General features: G+C 35.0%; 1 protein-coding gene across 2 annotated transcripts in view; it reads right to left on the reverse strand.

The window, feature by feature from the left end:
- The window catches only part of LOC106553532 (proprotein convertase subtilisin/kexin type 5), a 145,430-nt gene that overhangs the window by 73,640 nt on the left and 53,858 nt on the right, over positions 1–17,932 (reverse strand). For both annotated transcript variants that reach the window (XM_087715979.1, XM_087715980.1), the window contains exon 4: positions 2,853–2,996. In XM_087715979.1, the coding sequence (XP_087572105.1) occupies positions 2,853–2,996 (144 nt within the window). The remainder of the gene's footprint in view (positions 1–2,852; positions 2,997–17,932) is intronic.

Below are 17,932 nucleotides of genomic sequence, written 5' to 3' on the forward strand. Positions count from 1 at the left end.
TGTGGATATCTGAAGGGCTGGCATCGTTAATTGGCAAACTTGGACTACTCTGGGAAGGAGCTCTCATCAATGGCAGATTGTGACTTGCAGGAGCAGCTAGTTATTAAGCAGAAGCAACAGAAGAAGCTGGCATGATGAGATACATTACCACGGAGACTGGCAAACCACAGAAAAACCCTAACCCTAACTGTCAGCTTGGTATTTGTTTATTCACTGCTGAGAACCTTCTGCTTGTTCAAATCATGTGAACTTTAAAAGTAACGCTTGAGCTAAGAGAGTATATTCTAAGTGCTACGAACTGAATTTAAAATCAGTTACGTTGCTAGTATTTGCATGGCCACATGTAATTCTATTAGAAAAAGCAAGAATGAAGCTAGGTCACATTCAAGAAACTAAGAGAGGGAAAGAGACCCAAAGCAATGCTTGTTTTGCCCGACAATATTGTTGTGATAGGCAGAATTAAATGAAGTGATAAAACTGATTGGTCAGTTACTTGGATAAGTGTTGGAGATTGTAACATATCATTCAAATTTCATTAGTATTCTCCATACATAGAAATGAAGTTACAACATTGTGTATTGACTATAACAAGCATGAATGCTATCCAGTTGGTTTGGATAAACCAATTATACAACTTTCTTGGCTTGACTTGGGTCAGGAAGCTGAGTCTACATGCCAGTTCCATGTAGCCCAAGCATGGTGCTTTCTGCTCCTCTTCTATTTTCTGCAAAGTGCCCTTCATAACAAGAGACGACTGTGAAATTCAGTTTACATTGTATTTTTATTAGGTTGCAAGAAGCTTTAACTTACCCCTAGTTGAATGGTGTGTGTGCGGGGGGTGGGGGATGGGGTGGGGTGTGTACTGAATAAACACTGCAACTTATCTTCTGTGCTTGGAGGTTGGGAAAAAGAAAGAATGGGAGCAGGAGCTTTTAATATATATATTGTGGAAAAGAAGTAACTATTCAAGGAATTAAACTAGTTGCTGCCTTATTTGTTTATATAACACCCCCAGAATTGGAGCAATGAAAAAAACCCACTGATATGCTTCAAAGCCACAGTTGAGCTTACTGATTTAAAGAAGGTCTTCTGGTTTCTGATTTCTGGTTGTTTATTGAATTCTATGTGTGTCATGACTAATACGTTCTGGTAACAAAAGTCAACCATTCTTCAACTGAACACATACCAAGAAAGAACTTCTAACTTGCTCGTAAATATAATTTCTAAAAATCTTATATGCGTAAAACAATTCTTTAATATTCAATATGTTAGAATAGAGTTGGGAAATATTTTTTTTTGGCTTGTTTTCAAGGACATCCAGGAGAAATGAGTTACTTTAGAAGGGTGTGTGGCATAAGTGTGACTTAAACCTTATAAGTTACCTAATTTTTATTACAAGCATCTATGGCACATTAAATCTATAATATTTTACTTCTTCCTATTCTTTCTTCTTATTTATCTATATATACACCTATAGGTATAGTGCTTGTAAAAACATAAGTTTCACAGAACCAATCATTTCTCTAGACACTTTTAGGAATCTGATGTCAAATCATTTCAAAAGCATTCATTGTAGTAAATTATCGTAGTGATATGGTTAGCTTGCCTGTGGCTTAATGTGCTATATGAACCCACCATTATGGTTTTAAAACCCATGATTTATACCTAATATCTAAACACCCTGCCAAAGCTGTTTTCTAAAAATAGCATGATTGATGTGAGTTTAAGAGGAACCTATATCTTCATTATAAAGATTACAGTTGAGAATTTGATAGGCAGGAAGTTATCGTAAGTTATCATAACTATATCAGAAAATGCTAGTAATAAAAATCTAAACAAAATGGTAAAATTGAAATATTCATTGGCAATGCGTATTAATGCATCATATGATTTAGCTCATCAAATGTAAATTGATAAATTCATGATGAAATATATATAACTTTCTAGTAAATATACTTTCAAGTGTATTCTAAATCTAAGATATATTCAGTAGATAGGTAAGAGGAATGTTAATATTTATAAGCTTGAGAATAAATTGAAGTCAACTAGTTTATAAAACAAGACATTGTTGCACAAAGTACAGTATGTGCTAATAAGAGAGATATTAATAGTTAAGAACTCAGTGTACAAAGAATATAAACAATTGATCACTTCACTGGGTTGCTCATTCCTGACCTTGCTTATAGTTCAGTTATTTATAATTTCATAGTAACTTCCCCAGAGTACTACATGAATTACACCTTGGTCTACAGATACAGTTTGATTGGATTCTTGGATTTCAACCTCTGCCTTTGAATCCACTTGTTTCTCTAAAGATTCTATCATCATTCATATACAGTATATATCTGTGTGTGTGTGTGTGTGTGTGTGTGTGTGTGTGTGTGTGTTCCAGCACAACTCTGAAACCCCTCGAGTAATTTCAACCAAACTTGGTACACATATTACTTACTCTCTGAAAAAAATACTGTGGGGGGTAAGATACCCCTAACACCCCTTGGGGTGTATGTTCTTTTAAGGTACAGCCTGTAGGCCCTTAAAATGGCTTCTACTGTACTGCTGTAAATGGCTTCTATTGTACAGTGCAGTGGAATCGCCATGATAACGGCTTCAAAGTACTCCACAAGTGGACTCCCTCCAGTAAAGGGAAAAATCCATTAGAAATTAGAAATTATGTTTGGTCTAGACATTTTCCCCCTATAAATAAAACCCGGGCAATGCTGGGTTATCGGCTAGTTTTGTATAAATACACAGGCATGTTTCGTGTTTTATTACTGCCTTTGGAACACGGATCGGAGGCAGTGTATTATTAATTAGGAACAGGTTCTGCAGTCTTAAGCAACATGTACACTCACATAATTCTGCATCAAGTCTGGATGGTTTCTCTCAATGCCATCGTCCAAAATGGTGATCACAATATTCTTTCCAGTGTAGCCTCTCCTCCAGGCACCAACAATATTCATATCTGACTGACAAAGATGTGTATTATCACTGCAATGCTAAAAAAAAGGGAGGGAACAAAACAAAGATTGTATGTAAGTGATTAGTTCACAAATGCAAGGTAAATAAATATTAACCTTTTCATTAGCATAATCAAATAAATTATCAATATTTAACTATACTAATTTATTAAACAGGAGATTGAAAAATTAATCTCCTAATGAACAAGCAGCAAGGTAACTTTAATGAATGACAAATGAAATGAAAATGACTCAAACTCATTAATTCTTTTGAGAATCCTTTTTATATGGATAAATAGTTATACATTCCTAGAAATCATCCCAACAGTTATAAAGGTCTTTTCTGAGTATTCCTTACCCTTCTGGGAATGCATTTGAATTTTTCAGTATTCAACATGGCAAAAGTAGACCATGCCTGTACAAAATAGCATGGGAACACATACACACATGGACACAACCTCATGGACAAATGCTTATGTGTGGTATAAATGGGAGAGTATGGATAGTTATGTACTACATCATCTATGAAATAGTTACATAAAATCTTATTTAAATTCTCTTATATTTGCAAAAGGAAGGAAAAAAGCTTTTGGCGTGTTTAGTGCAGCAGCAGCAAGAGATGAATCTGTAACCAAAACAATTTTTGTGTAAAACTTCAGCTTAAATAGTTTGTTGAATTGAAGCGGACTATAACAGCAAAAGTTATTGAAGATTACTTTAGGATAAATGAAAATTGAACCATTTGTATTTTATTTTGTATGGTGCTCAGTTACAAAGTAATGAACAGACAACTGTGCATTTATTATCCCCACCCTATCACTTAACCCTGCAGAGAAAGTGGCTCCTTTTAATGAGTATCCCATCGAGGCTCTCGGTGGTCGTGCTTTGTTTCAGCTTCCCTGGACTCAAGGGGAATAAGCAGGAAAAGGAAAAAAATAAATTCTTAGAACTAGTATCATAGCAACACATACTAGCTACAAGAGTTCTCAGAGTTCCTTCATTCTTGTTTTCCTATCCCCTTTCATTCTTCCACTCACAGCTCTATATAGTACAGTAGAATATGCTAGTATTTTGAAATGTGTAAAGGTGGCCAATAGGCACCTTTAGGCAATTCTTTCTTTCCTCTCTACAACTTCACACAATCAATACATTTATTTACTTAATGTTGTTGAAAATGTCTCTGAATAATGTATATGTAATTGTATTGTATTAATTGTTTGCCAAATTAAAAATGAGCTAGCTAAATGAATTGTTTCTCTGATTTCTCTTTCCATGAAATCTCCCTGTTCCTTAAAAAAAACACTTACATAGGGGGTAAGGAGGCTAATTGTTTTCAGTTCTGATTTAGAGGGAAAATAGTTTAAAGGAATACAGTTATCATACATTTTGTGAGATCAATAATTAAGACCATAGTTGTGAAGGTTCTTAGAGACAGATTAGGTGAGGCCATTGCTAAATCCATGATTATTTAAGATATTAAACCATGGTATACTGAACACCTTCCTTCCTTCCTTCCTTCCTTCCTTCCTTCCTTCCTTCCTTCCATCCATCCATCCATCCATCCATCCATCCATCCATCCATCCATCCATCCATCCGGAAGCAATCTTTTGCATTGGCCCTTCAGGCCTGCCACATTTAATGATATGGGAAACTGGGAGGGGGGGATTATATGGAGTATGGGAAGTATAGTCAAAATAACATTCCTTTCTCAGAGAGTCAAGGACACTTTCCCTGCACCTAGAGTGGTGTGACTGGGAGGTATCTCCAGTTGGGATGGTACCTGATTGGGCCATGTGATGGACATGTGGATGCTGGGCAGGGACTTTCATTTGGGTGGGGAAAACCTGGAAGCTTTCAGATTTGGGTTTTCCCAGATGTGCCAATGGGACATCTCTAATAAAATGGAACTTTGAGGAAACTCAAGCCTTGGGATCTTCTTTTGTTAGGGGTGTTACTTGGAACTCTGACACTTTCCTCCCTCCCTCCATTCAATTTGATGCAAAACAATTGAAGATGTAGTTCGATAGTTAGAGAAATCTTTCATAGTGGCTATTCCATGGAGGTAAGCATTAAAATAAATGGATCTCTGTTTCTGTTAAAACAATCCCCCCCATGTTCTTTTGCATCCTCATTTTTCATAGAAATTGATTCCCAAATTGATCCTACTCCCCAAAGAAAGAAATCCATGCTCAGTTTCCAATCCATGAATATGACTCCCATACCTAAAATAGGCAGAAAATCCTCCTTTGTTTTTTCACCCCCAAATTCATGGGCCTTGGCTTCCAAGTTTTATTTACACTGGGTGATAGAAAACTCTGCCTATAGGAGCTCACTGAGAAAAATGACACTTTTGCTCTTTTGCCTCAGACAGGCCCTGTGCTTTGATTTGTAGAGAAGGGTGTGAGATTATAAACCCTGTTTCCTTGAAAGGATTTGGAAACTTGCCAGAAGACAGTTTCTCTTTTCTTTTGTGATGTCAGCAGGCTGTCCTTGCCTGAACCTTTTCTTCTTCAGCAATAGCTTTACTGCCACTAGCAAGCTTTCCTTAACATACTTGCAAACAGGCAAAATACATCCACGCTAATCAAATATCCATGAATCTATTCAATTTTTTAAAAGTTCACTTTGACACAAGAAACAAGCTTAAGAAAATAATAAACGGACGGTCTATATTAGTATTTTCAGAAAATATTGACTAACTTCACATATCCAGTGAGCAAGGGCACAGCCATAGATGGACTTTTGACCCAGAAGCGAACTGGAAATTAGTGCAGGTCTCAGAACAGAAGTGCAACATTGGCCACTGTAGGGAACCCAAGAATTGTCCACACAGCTGCTTTCTGTGCCAGCTGCAGCTTCTAAATACATTTTGCGGGTAACCCTATGTATTCCTATATTTCAGATTGGTGGTAGAAGGCTAGTGCATGGAAGATGCAGCCCTATTTGGGATACAGACAGTATTATAGCATCATTAGCATAAGGGAGAAAGGAGAGTGGTTTCCTGGCCAAGGGAAAAGAGTTGAATTCAGCTTGAACAATATCTTTGACAATAATAACAATAACAACAACAACAACAACAACAACAACAACTCCGCCGGATAAGAAAGGAGGAGGATTGGGGTCAGGTTGGCAACTGGTCCCATTAAAAAACCCCGCCAACCCATACAATATGGTGAAAGAAACGAATAAAAATTTTATACCGCATCGGTCATTGCGCGGGTTAACAAGGGCCGTGGCGGATGTTGGGGTCCCTGGACATCCGTCAACAAGTGGGCTACAAGTGGACCAGCCAACAAAACGACAAAAATATAGTGCAGATGAAAACCGTGACATCACCACCACTAGAACCAGTTATCACTGAACCAACTGATGAACTAACTCAAAAACAAAAAGAATTGAAGAATAAGATCATGGAGCATTTTCTGCTTAATGAGGAAAGGCAACGTTTACCATCACTAAAAACTGTGCCTAAGAAAATTTTGGCCCCTATCATGAAAATGGTTAATGCAGTGTTTTCAACAATTGAACCGGGATCCATCTTGGAAACAAACCAGTTAATGTAAAGCGCAGCTGTAATAGTCACCAGTGAACTAGGCATTAAAATTAAAGTACCTAGTCACACAACAGAAAAAGCATCAAAGCCAAAGTGGAAAATCCGTTTAGAACAAAAAATCAAAAAATTAAGGGCAGATGCCAGTAACTTAAAGAACATGCATGAGCAATGGCTTAAAAACAACAAAATCATAGATCGGCTAATCAGAAGATATAGATTGGATACAAGAAACATCAATGAAGCTGTAGAGATGGTAAAACAGCAGATAACAGCAACAGCTAGAAAAATTGAAAGATATGAGGCACGAATCATCCAATATAAACAAAATCAGCAATTTCGATCAGACCAACAGCGTTTTTATCAAAGTCTTAATGTGAATGGTGACACCAAAAGTGAAAAACCAGAAAAACAGGCCACAGTTAAATTCTGGAAAGAATTGTGGGAAAATGCAAAGGACTACAACAAGCACTGCTTGGATCTGCACGCATATTACGAAAATACGTTACGACGTCCTAGGCCCCTGGGTGGGGCCCGACTAGTAACCAATGCCAAATCCGGCGAAACAACTGGCCGCTGTGATACAATTGTATAATAATAATAATAATAATAATAATAATAATAATAATAATAATAATAATAATAATGGGAAGGATACATCTCTGTTTATCTCTCCTAGAAACTGGAATTGGGCCAGTTACTTTTACAGTTTTTAATAACTGTACCTACATTGTAATCAATTGATGAAACATCATGTTTAATATCAGGAGCTTGTAATTAACAGAAGAAGCTGTTAATTTTTGCTATAGTTCTCTGAATCTATTCTATGAAAGCAAGTTAAAGATCACCTCAGGTGGTTTAGCATTTTTTTTTGCAAAGAAAAGATGCAAATTGTCTATTTATTGCAGGATGAAGGCCTCTTCCACTTGTTTCCACACTATACGGTCCTGAGCTTTCTCTTGCTAATTGGGCTCGCAATACTTGCTGATGTTGTTGATCCATCTTGTTTTAGGTCTCTTTCATGGACGCTTTTTATCAAGTGAAATCCATTTTATAAGTGCCTTTGTCCACCTGCCATCAGTCCTTCTTGCTATGTGACCAACCCTTTTCCATTTCAATTCTTTTACTCTCTTGATAGCAATAGCACTTAGACTTATATACTGCTTTACAGTGCTTTATAGCCCTCTCTAAGCGGTTTATAAAGTCAGCATATTGCCTCCAACAATATGGGTCCTATAATACACCAGACATCACACTGGTTGAGAAAAATAAGGTCACAATCATAGACATCGCAATACCAGGTGATAGCAGGGTCGCCGAGAAGGAACATGAAAAAATCGCGAAATACCAGGATTTAAAAATTGAAATTCAACGACTATGGCACAAACCAGCAGTGGTAATTCCAGTGGTAATTGGCACACTGGGTGCTATTCCAAAAGCACTGGAATTACATTTAAAACAGTTAAAAATTGACAAAATCACCATCAGTCAAATGCAAAAAGCCGCACTGCTTGGATCTGCACGCATATTACGAAAATACGTTACGACGTCCTAGGCCCCTGGGTGGGGCCCGACTAGTAACCAATGCCAAATCCGGCGAAACAACTGGCCGCTGTGATACAATTGTGTAATAATAATAATAATAATGGGAAGGATACATCTCTGTTTATCTCTCCTAGAAACTGGAATTGGGCCAGTTACTTTTACAGTTTTTAATAACTGTACCTACATTGTAATCAATTGATGAAACATCATGTTTAATATCAGGAGCTTGTAATTAACAGAAGAAGCTGTTAATTTTTGCTATAGTTCTCTGAATCTATTCTATGAAAGCAAGTTAAAGATCACCTCAGATGGTTTAGCATTTTTTTTTGCAAAGAAAAGATGCAAATTGTCTATTTATTGCAGGATGAAGGCCTCTTCCACTTGTTTCCACACTATACGGTCCTGAGCTTTCTCTTGCTAATTGGGCTCGCAATACTTGCTGATGTTGTTGATCCATCTTGTTTTAGGTCTCTTTCATGGACGCTTTTTATCAAGTGAAATCCATTTTATAAGTGCCTTTGTCCACCTGCCATCAGTCCTTCTTGCTATGTGACCAACCCTTTTCCATTTCAATTCTTTTACTCTCTTGATAGCAATAGCACTTAGACTTATATACTGCTTTACAGTGCTTTATAGCCCTCTCTAAGCGGTTTATAAAGTCAGCATATTGCCTCCAACAATATGGGTCCTCAATATACTGACTTCAGAAGGATGGAAGCTGAGTCAATTTTGAGCTGGTGAGAATCGAACTGCTGCAATACTGCATTCTAACCACTTCACCACCATGGCTCTTAAAGATCACCTCAGATGGGTAATGTTTTTTGCAAAGAAAAGATAAAACACAGATACTTTCATGTACTTTTGTTTGTTTTCTAATTCATGTGTGGGTCTTTCTATCTTGTCTTGTAATGCCAAGCATGTATCTTTCCATGGCTCTTTGCACCAGTCATAACTTTTCTATCAATTGTGATTCTATCCATGTTTCACCAACATATGTTAGAGTAGGCAGTACACACTGATGGAAAACTTTTCTCTTCAGGCCTAGGGAGAGGTTCTTCTTGAAAATTATGCTTAGCTTTCCGAATGCCTGTCAACCACATTTAACACCCCATTCAATTTCCTTTGTTGTAGCACCTTCCATTGAGATCTGTTGGCCAAGGAATATGTAGTGGTCTACTATGTCTAGTTCTTCTCCAGATATCCCCCCCTTTCTCTAGTAAATTATTAAACATAACTTGGCTCTTTATTTTAAGTCAAATTATGCATAACAATCTGGACAGTAGTTGACTTTTGCCTGGTTGCCAGTATAAAGTGCCTTTCTGGAGCTAAAACTGACTGAATCACTCTGCCCATTGACACTCACATTTCTTCTGTTTCAGGAGTGCTAAATTCTGAGGCATCAATGATTTTGGCAACTTATGGTCAAGAATGCAATTTCTTCATACCTTTTTTGTTAGCACTAGAGGTTGGTGTCAAATTATCCAGATCAGATTTGAGATGAAAGTAATAAAAACTGTTTTAGGATAACCAATTACCCTAAAATCCTAAAACTAAAATAGTTAATTTTCCATGATCTATTATTTCTTGAGAGTTATAAAAAAGATTTCTCTCCTCCAATGTTTCTTCTGGTTAGTCTGGGGTTCTTTAATTGAGACGTGCTTATTTATGCTTCAAGGGTGCCTTTTCAGTAGGGGAGGTACTCTGCAGTTGCTATGTAGTTACATATCTTGGTTGTGCCAGTTTACAGAACTAGGAAGCCAAACTTGACAGACAAGTCAGGAAATATTCATTTTGGATAATTTTGGCACAGAACAGGATGCTTCTTCATTTTAAGTAACATAAGCAAGATAATTAAAACGAGGAATTTAATGTAATTCTGCAGCTGCCCTGAAGGGCAGGAAATCAGTCCGCTGCTTTGAGATCTACCTGACAAAAACAAAAATTGGCTCAAAAAGAAAGTGGCTGATTTGGGTGAAGTTTGTCTACACTTGTTCAATAAGAAGAAATGAATCTGTTTGAAGTATATATGAGAATGTAAGACTCATCTTAAGAGACATAGTAAGATTCTGAGTACTGGTAGATGAAATTATTTCTGGCTTTTCTAGGTGCATCCTAGCTGGCATTCATGATGCCTTATAGAGACTGAGACAGATTATAGATGTAAAGCTCTAAGTAGCAAATCCGTTTTTATTGGTAGAATAATTCTGTTAATAATTCTATCAGTTCTACAAATTTTTCAGCTTGAAACAGTGCTGCTGGGAAGGTCTGATATCAATCTGATTTTCCATACTGTTTGCATGCCCGAACAGATATGAAACTTTTGTGACTGGTGGAAGAAGTAACTCATAATCAAATAGTGGGAATTCAGGTCCAATTTCAGCAGAGTTTAGGGGATCGAAACAATGACTTAGAAAATTGCCCCCGCTTACTGAAATTACTGTTTTGCTTTACAAAGGAAGGGCTAATTCATTGATATTCAGTGGTTGGATTATCTGAATTTGACTCTGCTGGTCTTCTGTCTGTCTGTCCTAGATAGTGGTTGTAGGAGGCTCCTTTTGCTCATTGAAGATGTTTTGGAGGCCTTTAACTGGTTTTTTTTTCACTTCCTAAAAAATCTTCTGCAAGAAATTAAATGCTTCTCACTTCCAGCCATCAAAATGGTATCATCAGCACTTCTTAGTAATTTTAATTCCAATCTGATTCCCTCTAATCCAGCATTTCTCTGGATATTTTCTGCATTTGTTAGATGAAGAAGATGACTTTATAAAACTCGGAACACTTCTTTGTTCATTTTGAACAATTTAGTTGGTCCATATTCTGTTCCATCATTTTGCTCATCATACCAAACATTAACAGATATATCAGGTGTCTTGGTATCCACCTGTTTTGCACATTTATTACGGTCTATATAATCAAAAGACTTTGCATCACCAGAAAAGCAAAAAAAAAAAAGATGAAAAATTAGGTATGTCAAGATTGCTGAATTTCTCTTGCCTTTACCATCATCCAGTAGACATTATCAATGTGTGGCTGGAGCTTCTGCCTTTTCTGAACCCAGCATGTATCTTTGGCAGTTGTCATTCTTCTACTGAATACTTCTACCTATCATTTTTATTTTAAGAAATGGGCATTCAGAATATTTAGTCTCTCTTTAAAACAGCTGAATAAAATTCCTTAGCAGTTTTCTTTTCAACAGCTTTGCTAGGGCAGAAAGTTCACCTGTGAAAGCATAATATTTTTATTGTCTGACATCCCACCTTCTTCCAGGAGGCTGCCAACAGAGCAGCCTGGAAGAATGGTGCAACAATCAGCTTCACACCCGTGAATATATTGGCATATCCAAACAGACTGGAAACCATGAACTCAGAATCAGATATTTCTTTTGTTTGTGTTGTACAAGATCCTAAAGATGATTGAAATAAGTTCTGCTGTAGATTTTAGGCATGATATGACACTGTTTAGAGATTATAGTGCACAAAGTTATGATGACCTATAGTTGTTAGGTCTTTTGAAAGCTATACAATTTAACTGGTTTTAGGAACAATTGGTTCATGTATTTCATATTTTATTTGAAAATATTCCATTTTACATTTTATGATAGGAAGCTTGAATTTATCAATGTTTGAATACTAATAAGCAGAATTTAAGGGAATTAAATATATATTTAACTAGATTTTTTAATAAAAAGTACAGGAGTGTTAATTTTAATAACTGTTTTTGTTGTTGTTTTATAACTAATAAAATTATGAAATAAATATATTATAATACTAAGTGGAATAAAAGTTCATCTAAGGTCTTAATTCTGGTAAGCATAGGAGGAAGCATATCAAGTCATAGCTATTGATTAAATTAATATATTGTTAATAATGTATTAATATAATAATGTATTAGCTTCTTTACCACAGGTAAAACATTGGGAAATTATGCACACATATACATTATTTCTTACAGTACCTTTAAAATAGTATTTTAATATAATTTTCACGTCTTAATATAGCTCTGTCACATTTGGATCCTTTTTAGGTGTCTACATTCTTTTCATGTACAATTAAGGCCATAAACAATCAAATGAAATAATATATATCTAATGCTGAACAGAAGAGTCCTATTGTTATAACAGTAAGAGGAAACATGCAACTGATGAGAATAAAGAAGTTAAGAATGTTGCAATATTTAAACACTTAAAAAGCACTTTCTCTTTATGGGGTTATTTTGAGTTACATAATATAAGCAAGAAAATTGTGTTAATGTACAATCTTCCAGTTGGCTGCAGCCATAATGAGTACATAAGGATCTGTTGGACTTTAAAAAATACAGTGTTTAAATGACGAAACTAAGATGGTTACTGAGAAAGTATACTTATCATGAACCAAACCAAACCAAACCAACAAATAACTCTATGTGCTGGATTTATTCTTTGGAATATGGACTATGAAAATTAAATATAGCAGCCATTTGCTTTAAAAAAAAGCTTCCCCACTCAAGTTTCATGACAAACAGCTTTTGAAGCAGGTTTATGATAAGCTTCTTCTGTGAATTCAAGCAAGCTCTTTCAATTTTAGCCCACAGTTTTCATTACAGAACTATATATAGTACCAAAAGAATCACTGGTAATCCATACTGTATTCTGATCCTATGATAAGCCATAAATCTATCATCCCAGTCAGGTTTTTTTCCACCATACAAAATTTGTTTTGCTTAAGGCATTTCTCAAAGGTCATGTACCCTGCAAATCCAGCTTCTGGCAGATTTCTGCAACAATTTACCTTCCGTGAATGTAAAACACAATAATTCAAATTAAAAGACACGCTCATTGTTACTAGTGATGCTTTTGTGTGAAAATGATCATTTATTACAAAACAGATATGGTTTATGGGCAGACAAGAAAACATGTTAAACCACCACCTTCGTCTATGGCTCAGAAAGATGTCACTCTGAAATACTGGATATCCATCACTAATCTGTACAGACAAAAAAGGGGGAACTTTTTTAAATTGAAGGATCAAATTCCAAATCTGAGAAAAGGCAATTCCAGGGGCAGAAATGACAAAACCTAAAGTTAGCTAGTGCTACTAAGTCAAACATGAGCCCCAGGTGAGTGAATGGATATACCTTAAAGTTTTAATTTATCCTTGATCACATTCACAGCTTGGGAGAGCATATTCCAGTGATATCTTTGATTCTAATTGTTTTATCTATTGTTTTGCCTTTAGTATTCTTTTCCCCTTAATACAGGGGTGTCAAATTCATGTTATCACACGTCATTATGTGACATGTTGGGACTTTCCCCCCTTCACTAAACTGGGCATGGGCATGGCCAGTATGTGATGCATCCAGCCTGTGGGCTGGAAGTTTGACAGTCCTGCCTTAATATCATCAAGTAGAGTTATTCCATGTGCATCACATACCCAAATAGAGAGCAATTGTTTTCTATTTGGTTGCTGGTGGATTGCTTCCTCATTGCAATTCATGCTACTGTTAGTAACATCTCGAATTCCATAATTTGAAATTATTTGCTTTCTATTCTAATGTCCATCTTACATAACTGAATATTACTACTGGAAAGACTGTAGCTTTGTGTTGTCATGGAAGTAGTCTTATTTTTCATAAACCTGTCTAAATTTACCACTGTTTATTTCTCTGGGAATAATTTCCTCTTTATATTTTATATTTCTACCACATGGTCTAATTAAATACAACAAAGCTACCTTCTCTTCCTGCCCATCAACAGTAAATTCATTGACTGACATTATTTTTGCCTTCCTAATATTTAATATTAACACAGGTGTTTTACTCTATATTTTACTTTTATTAAGTCTTCTAACTTTTCCTTTCTTTCATTAATGAAGTGACATTGCCTGTATATCTCAAATTATTAATATTTCTCCTTCCAAGTTTGACTCTATATACCAGGTGTTCGATTAATGTCAATATTAAATTGCATTTTCATACAGATTAAAAGGATAAGAAAACAATAAGCAGCCCTGTTTTATGCTTTTCCTTATTTTGCTTATCCAAGATTAATTCAGATAATAGTTTCTTGTTCATTGTAAACATTCCTCAGAAAAACAATCAGGTATTCTGACATATCCACTTGTCTTAGTATATTCCACATTGAGGCATGAACTACTGAACATAATCAAAAGCCTTGCTGTAGTTGATAAAATATAGACTAACCTACCACATGAATTCATTTGCTGTCTGCATTATCCATCTTATGCTCACCATATTTCATATCTCTTAAACCTAAGAGTTTTCTGAAACCAGGCTGTTCATTTAACTTTCCTCTCTCTTACGACTGTTTTTTTCATCATTACATCTTAAGCAAAACTTTGCTTCTAATTACTACATAATTAGTACATAATTCTACATAAGTAAATAAAACTAAATTTTCCAGGTTTTAAGTCATACAGTCTTGTTCTGTATTTTGTAAAATTAAGTTTTTGACACTTTACCCCTTCTCTGTACCTTTCAATAGTTCAGTGGATATGTCATCACTTCCTGGTACTTTCCTATTTGACAGATGGCCAGTTTCCTCCAGTTTCTAGTATTTTCTTCATGAATGTATTCTCTATCTACAAATGTTTCTATAATCCACTTGTAAAGAGTTTCTGAATTTTTCCATCTTCTTTGAAAGTTATTTGGCCCTCCCCCATAATTACTCTTGAGTAATCCACCATACCTATATATTTTTCTCTTATTTTTTCCACTCATTTTCTTCTATTTGGTGACTTTCCACATTGAGATATCTTTCTTTGACCTTTCTTATCTGTGGTTAGAATATGCATTCATTTCTCATAAAGCTTTGTCCTCTATCCTTTTCTTGAACTGCTAAATTCAGGCAACCCTTTGAGATAGGCCAGGTCAAAAAAACAGACATTGCAGACTTCAGGAATGTTTCTTCCTTCTGGTAAGATGGTTTAACAGCAGAATGTTGAGAGTCTGTTCAATTTCTGTCTCATCTCTTACTAAACTATCTTCCCCATCTCTAAATTCCTTTACAATAACCAGACTTCATAGCATCTTTATTTTGGTCACATAATTGTCTTCAGTTTTACTTTGCAGGTTTAAGGATTTGGCATCCATATTTGTCTAAATGCTTTAGTCATTGCAAGAGAGTTTGAGGTAGAATTTGTTTGGCATTGTCTTATGCTGTCTTTGACTTTAAAGTTCCATCTATCAGCTGGTGGGCTTTGGTCATAGCTGAAGAGCAACAAATGCTTTAATCACTATAATAGATAATAGATTCGGGACCCTCCCCCCCATTTTTAACCTTACTGGCAAAAGTGACACTACCTGGATGAACATAAAGCTTGCATGTCAACTTCATATATACATCATTTTGTAAGTAAACAGCATTGTCTCTATGGAAAGCCCTATTACTCATTAAATAAGTTCCATAATTCGGTTGCTTTTTGTTTGGGAAAATCACTGAAATATTCTGTCTTTCTTTCAAATTTTAATTGAGATTTTAAAGATCTTCATTAACAATTCTGGAAAAAGAGATTGCCTACATATTTTTTTATTCTTATTAGTGAAATATAACCAATAAAAAGCACTATAATTGTGATAATAAAAAAATATACATAACTGTGATAAAAATAAACAAAAATAAATAGATAAAAATAAAAAAGTAACAATAATGGAACTCTCATTTTAAATTTCCTGCATACTAAAGAATCACTTTATTATCTTCCCTGTCTTTAAACCATAAGGGTTTAAAGATAAAAGTACTGGCCCAGAAACTGGAAAATAAAATTCTAGTTCACGCTCTGCCATGGGATTTCATTGGATGAATTTGGGCCAGTCACTCTCTTTCACCCATGTCATAGGATTGTTGTGTGGAAAAACAGAAGGAGAAAACATTTTGTATGCCATTGGAGAAGTAGATGATCAACAATAGAACATTAAGAACATTTACATCCCATTCAGATAGCAGTTATTTTCAATCCATAGTAAATGTCTCATTTACAGTGACATTGCATATGACATGATTTCAAAATGAATGGTTATTTATTGATTTATTTGACTGATAGGTTGCCCATCTCAAACAAATAATTCTAGGCAGATAATATTAAAAATAAATAAAAATTACTACATATAAAACAAATTAAAATACAGAGCATCCAGGAAAAAAATCACAGCCATTAAATCAGCTAGAAAACAGGTTCATTCCCACACCTAGAGCCCAGGACTCAAACACAAAACTAGGTTTTTAAGGCCAGCAAGGTTGGGGTCCATCTAATCCAGTGGTTCCCAATGTGGAGCCCACGCCCCACAGGGGGGGCAATTTGATTTTTAATGGGGCAATTTGAACCTTGTTTAAACCAAGTTAATGGCCTTTTGGGCTTTGTCTGCTTGAGTAGAGTTCATTTTTTGAGTAAAGTATGAATTATATGTCACAGAGAGAGGCATCAGTATTTTAGAGATGCTTAGATGGGGCACAAAAAAGGTTGGAAACCTCTGGAGGGAGGAAAAGGCTCTCCTTCTGAGTCCCATCTGATATGCTTCTTGGCCAACAGTATTAGCCTATTGCATATACTGTGACACATAGAAAATTGACAGTATCTGGAATGTAACATAAACTCTCATATTTCTATAGTAGGAAATATTTTATATTTTAGAATGTACCGTAAATGGTCACACATCTATAATAGTAATATCAATCTCTTTTTTTACAAATCTCATTGCATACTAAAGAAAATGATAAACATATTTTTGCTGTTGCTTTTGGAAATTTAAGATATTATATATGTATGATTCTTATTTGTTAGAGACACACATGAACCTACCGGGTATTGATGTCCGACATAAAAAATATAAAGATGAAAAAACTCCCGGCAAATTCTGCATTGCCTACCAATGCAGAATAAACAAGTTATTTTATAAAGTATAAATGAATTATTTTGCTGTAACAAAATAAACATTAGTAAGCAAACAATATATGTATGTATGTATGTATGTATGTATGTATGTATGTATGTATGTATGTATGTATTGGGAGAAAGGAGTCCTTGGGGAGGTGATGTTATCCTTGAGAAGCAAAAAAAATCATATACTATAATTGCTAGATTATAAATCCTAATATCTAGGGTCAATGAAAATTATTTACTTTGCAGTTGTGGGATATTACCGAATGCAACTCCATATGAAAAGACATGAACTGTCTTTACAGTTATTTATAGAACATTAATAAATAAAATGCAAGCAATATTGCCAATTAACAAAAAAGATAGCACATCTTTGTTTTAATATGTTACTTTAGATGTGCTTTTGAATAGTAAAACAAAGCTTCTTACGTTTTGTTATAAAAAATTCAGAAGTTTCTTTTAAAATAATTTAAGAAATCCATACAATACAATTGAAAACTAGAGATGTACAATATACCAATAAGATTTAGAAAGTGAGTAACCCTGAATTGGACCAAATGATACAAGATATAAAATCAGAAGCAACATTCAGGAAATTAAAGCTTTTTGTCACCAATTAACTAGCACCTAAAACTCCTTTTGTTGCTCTCTACTGAATGAAAGCTAAAACAAAATAGATGCTTCAGAGAAGCTGTAACCTGCCCATTCTCAAATAATTATATTAAACTCAGGTAAAGGGATGCATAGATTAATTATTTTGTTTTTTGATTAATTAGATAATGTATGTAATATATAATTACTTCATCAAAGAGATCAAGCTTAATTTCTAGTAAAGGACATAATACTTTCCCTTAAAATATCATGATTAAAAATTCCTTGTGATCCAAAAAAATGTTTCGTTACAAAAAAAGAAAAGAAAACTGAAAGACACTATTGATGGTTCACACTTTTTGATTTTGACTTAATATATGACCCAGATTACAGTAGAACCTTCATCATTTTGTGTGAA

Source organism: Thamnophis sirtalis, unplaced genomic scaffold, assembly GCF_051295495.1.
Source record: "Thamnophis sirtalis isolate CommonGarterSnake01/CBP01778 unplaced genomic scaffold, rThaSir2_p1.2 scaffold_5, whole genome shotgun sequence".
NCBI lineage: Eukaryota > Metazoa > Chordata > Lepidosauria > Squamata > Natricidae > Thamnophis > Thamnophis sirtalis.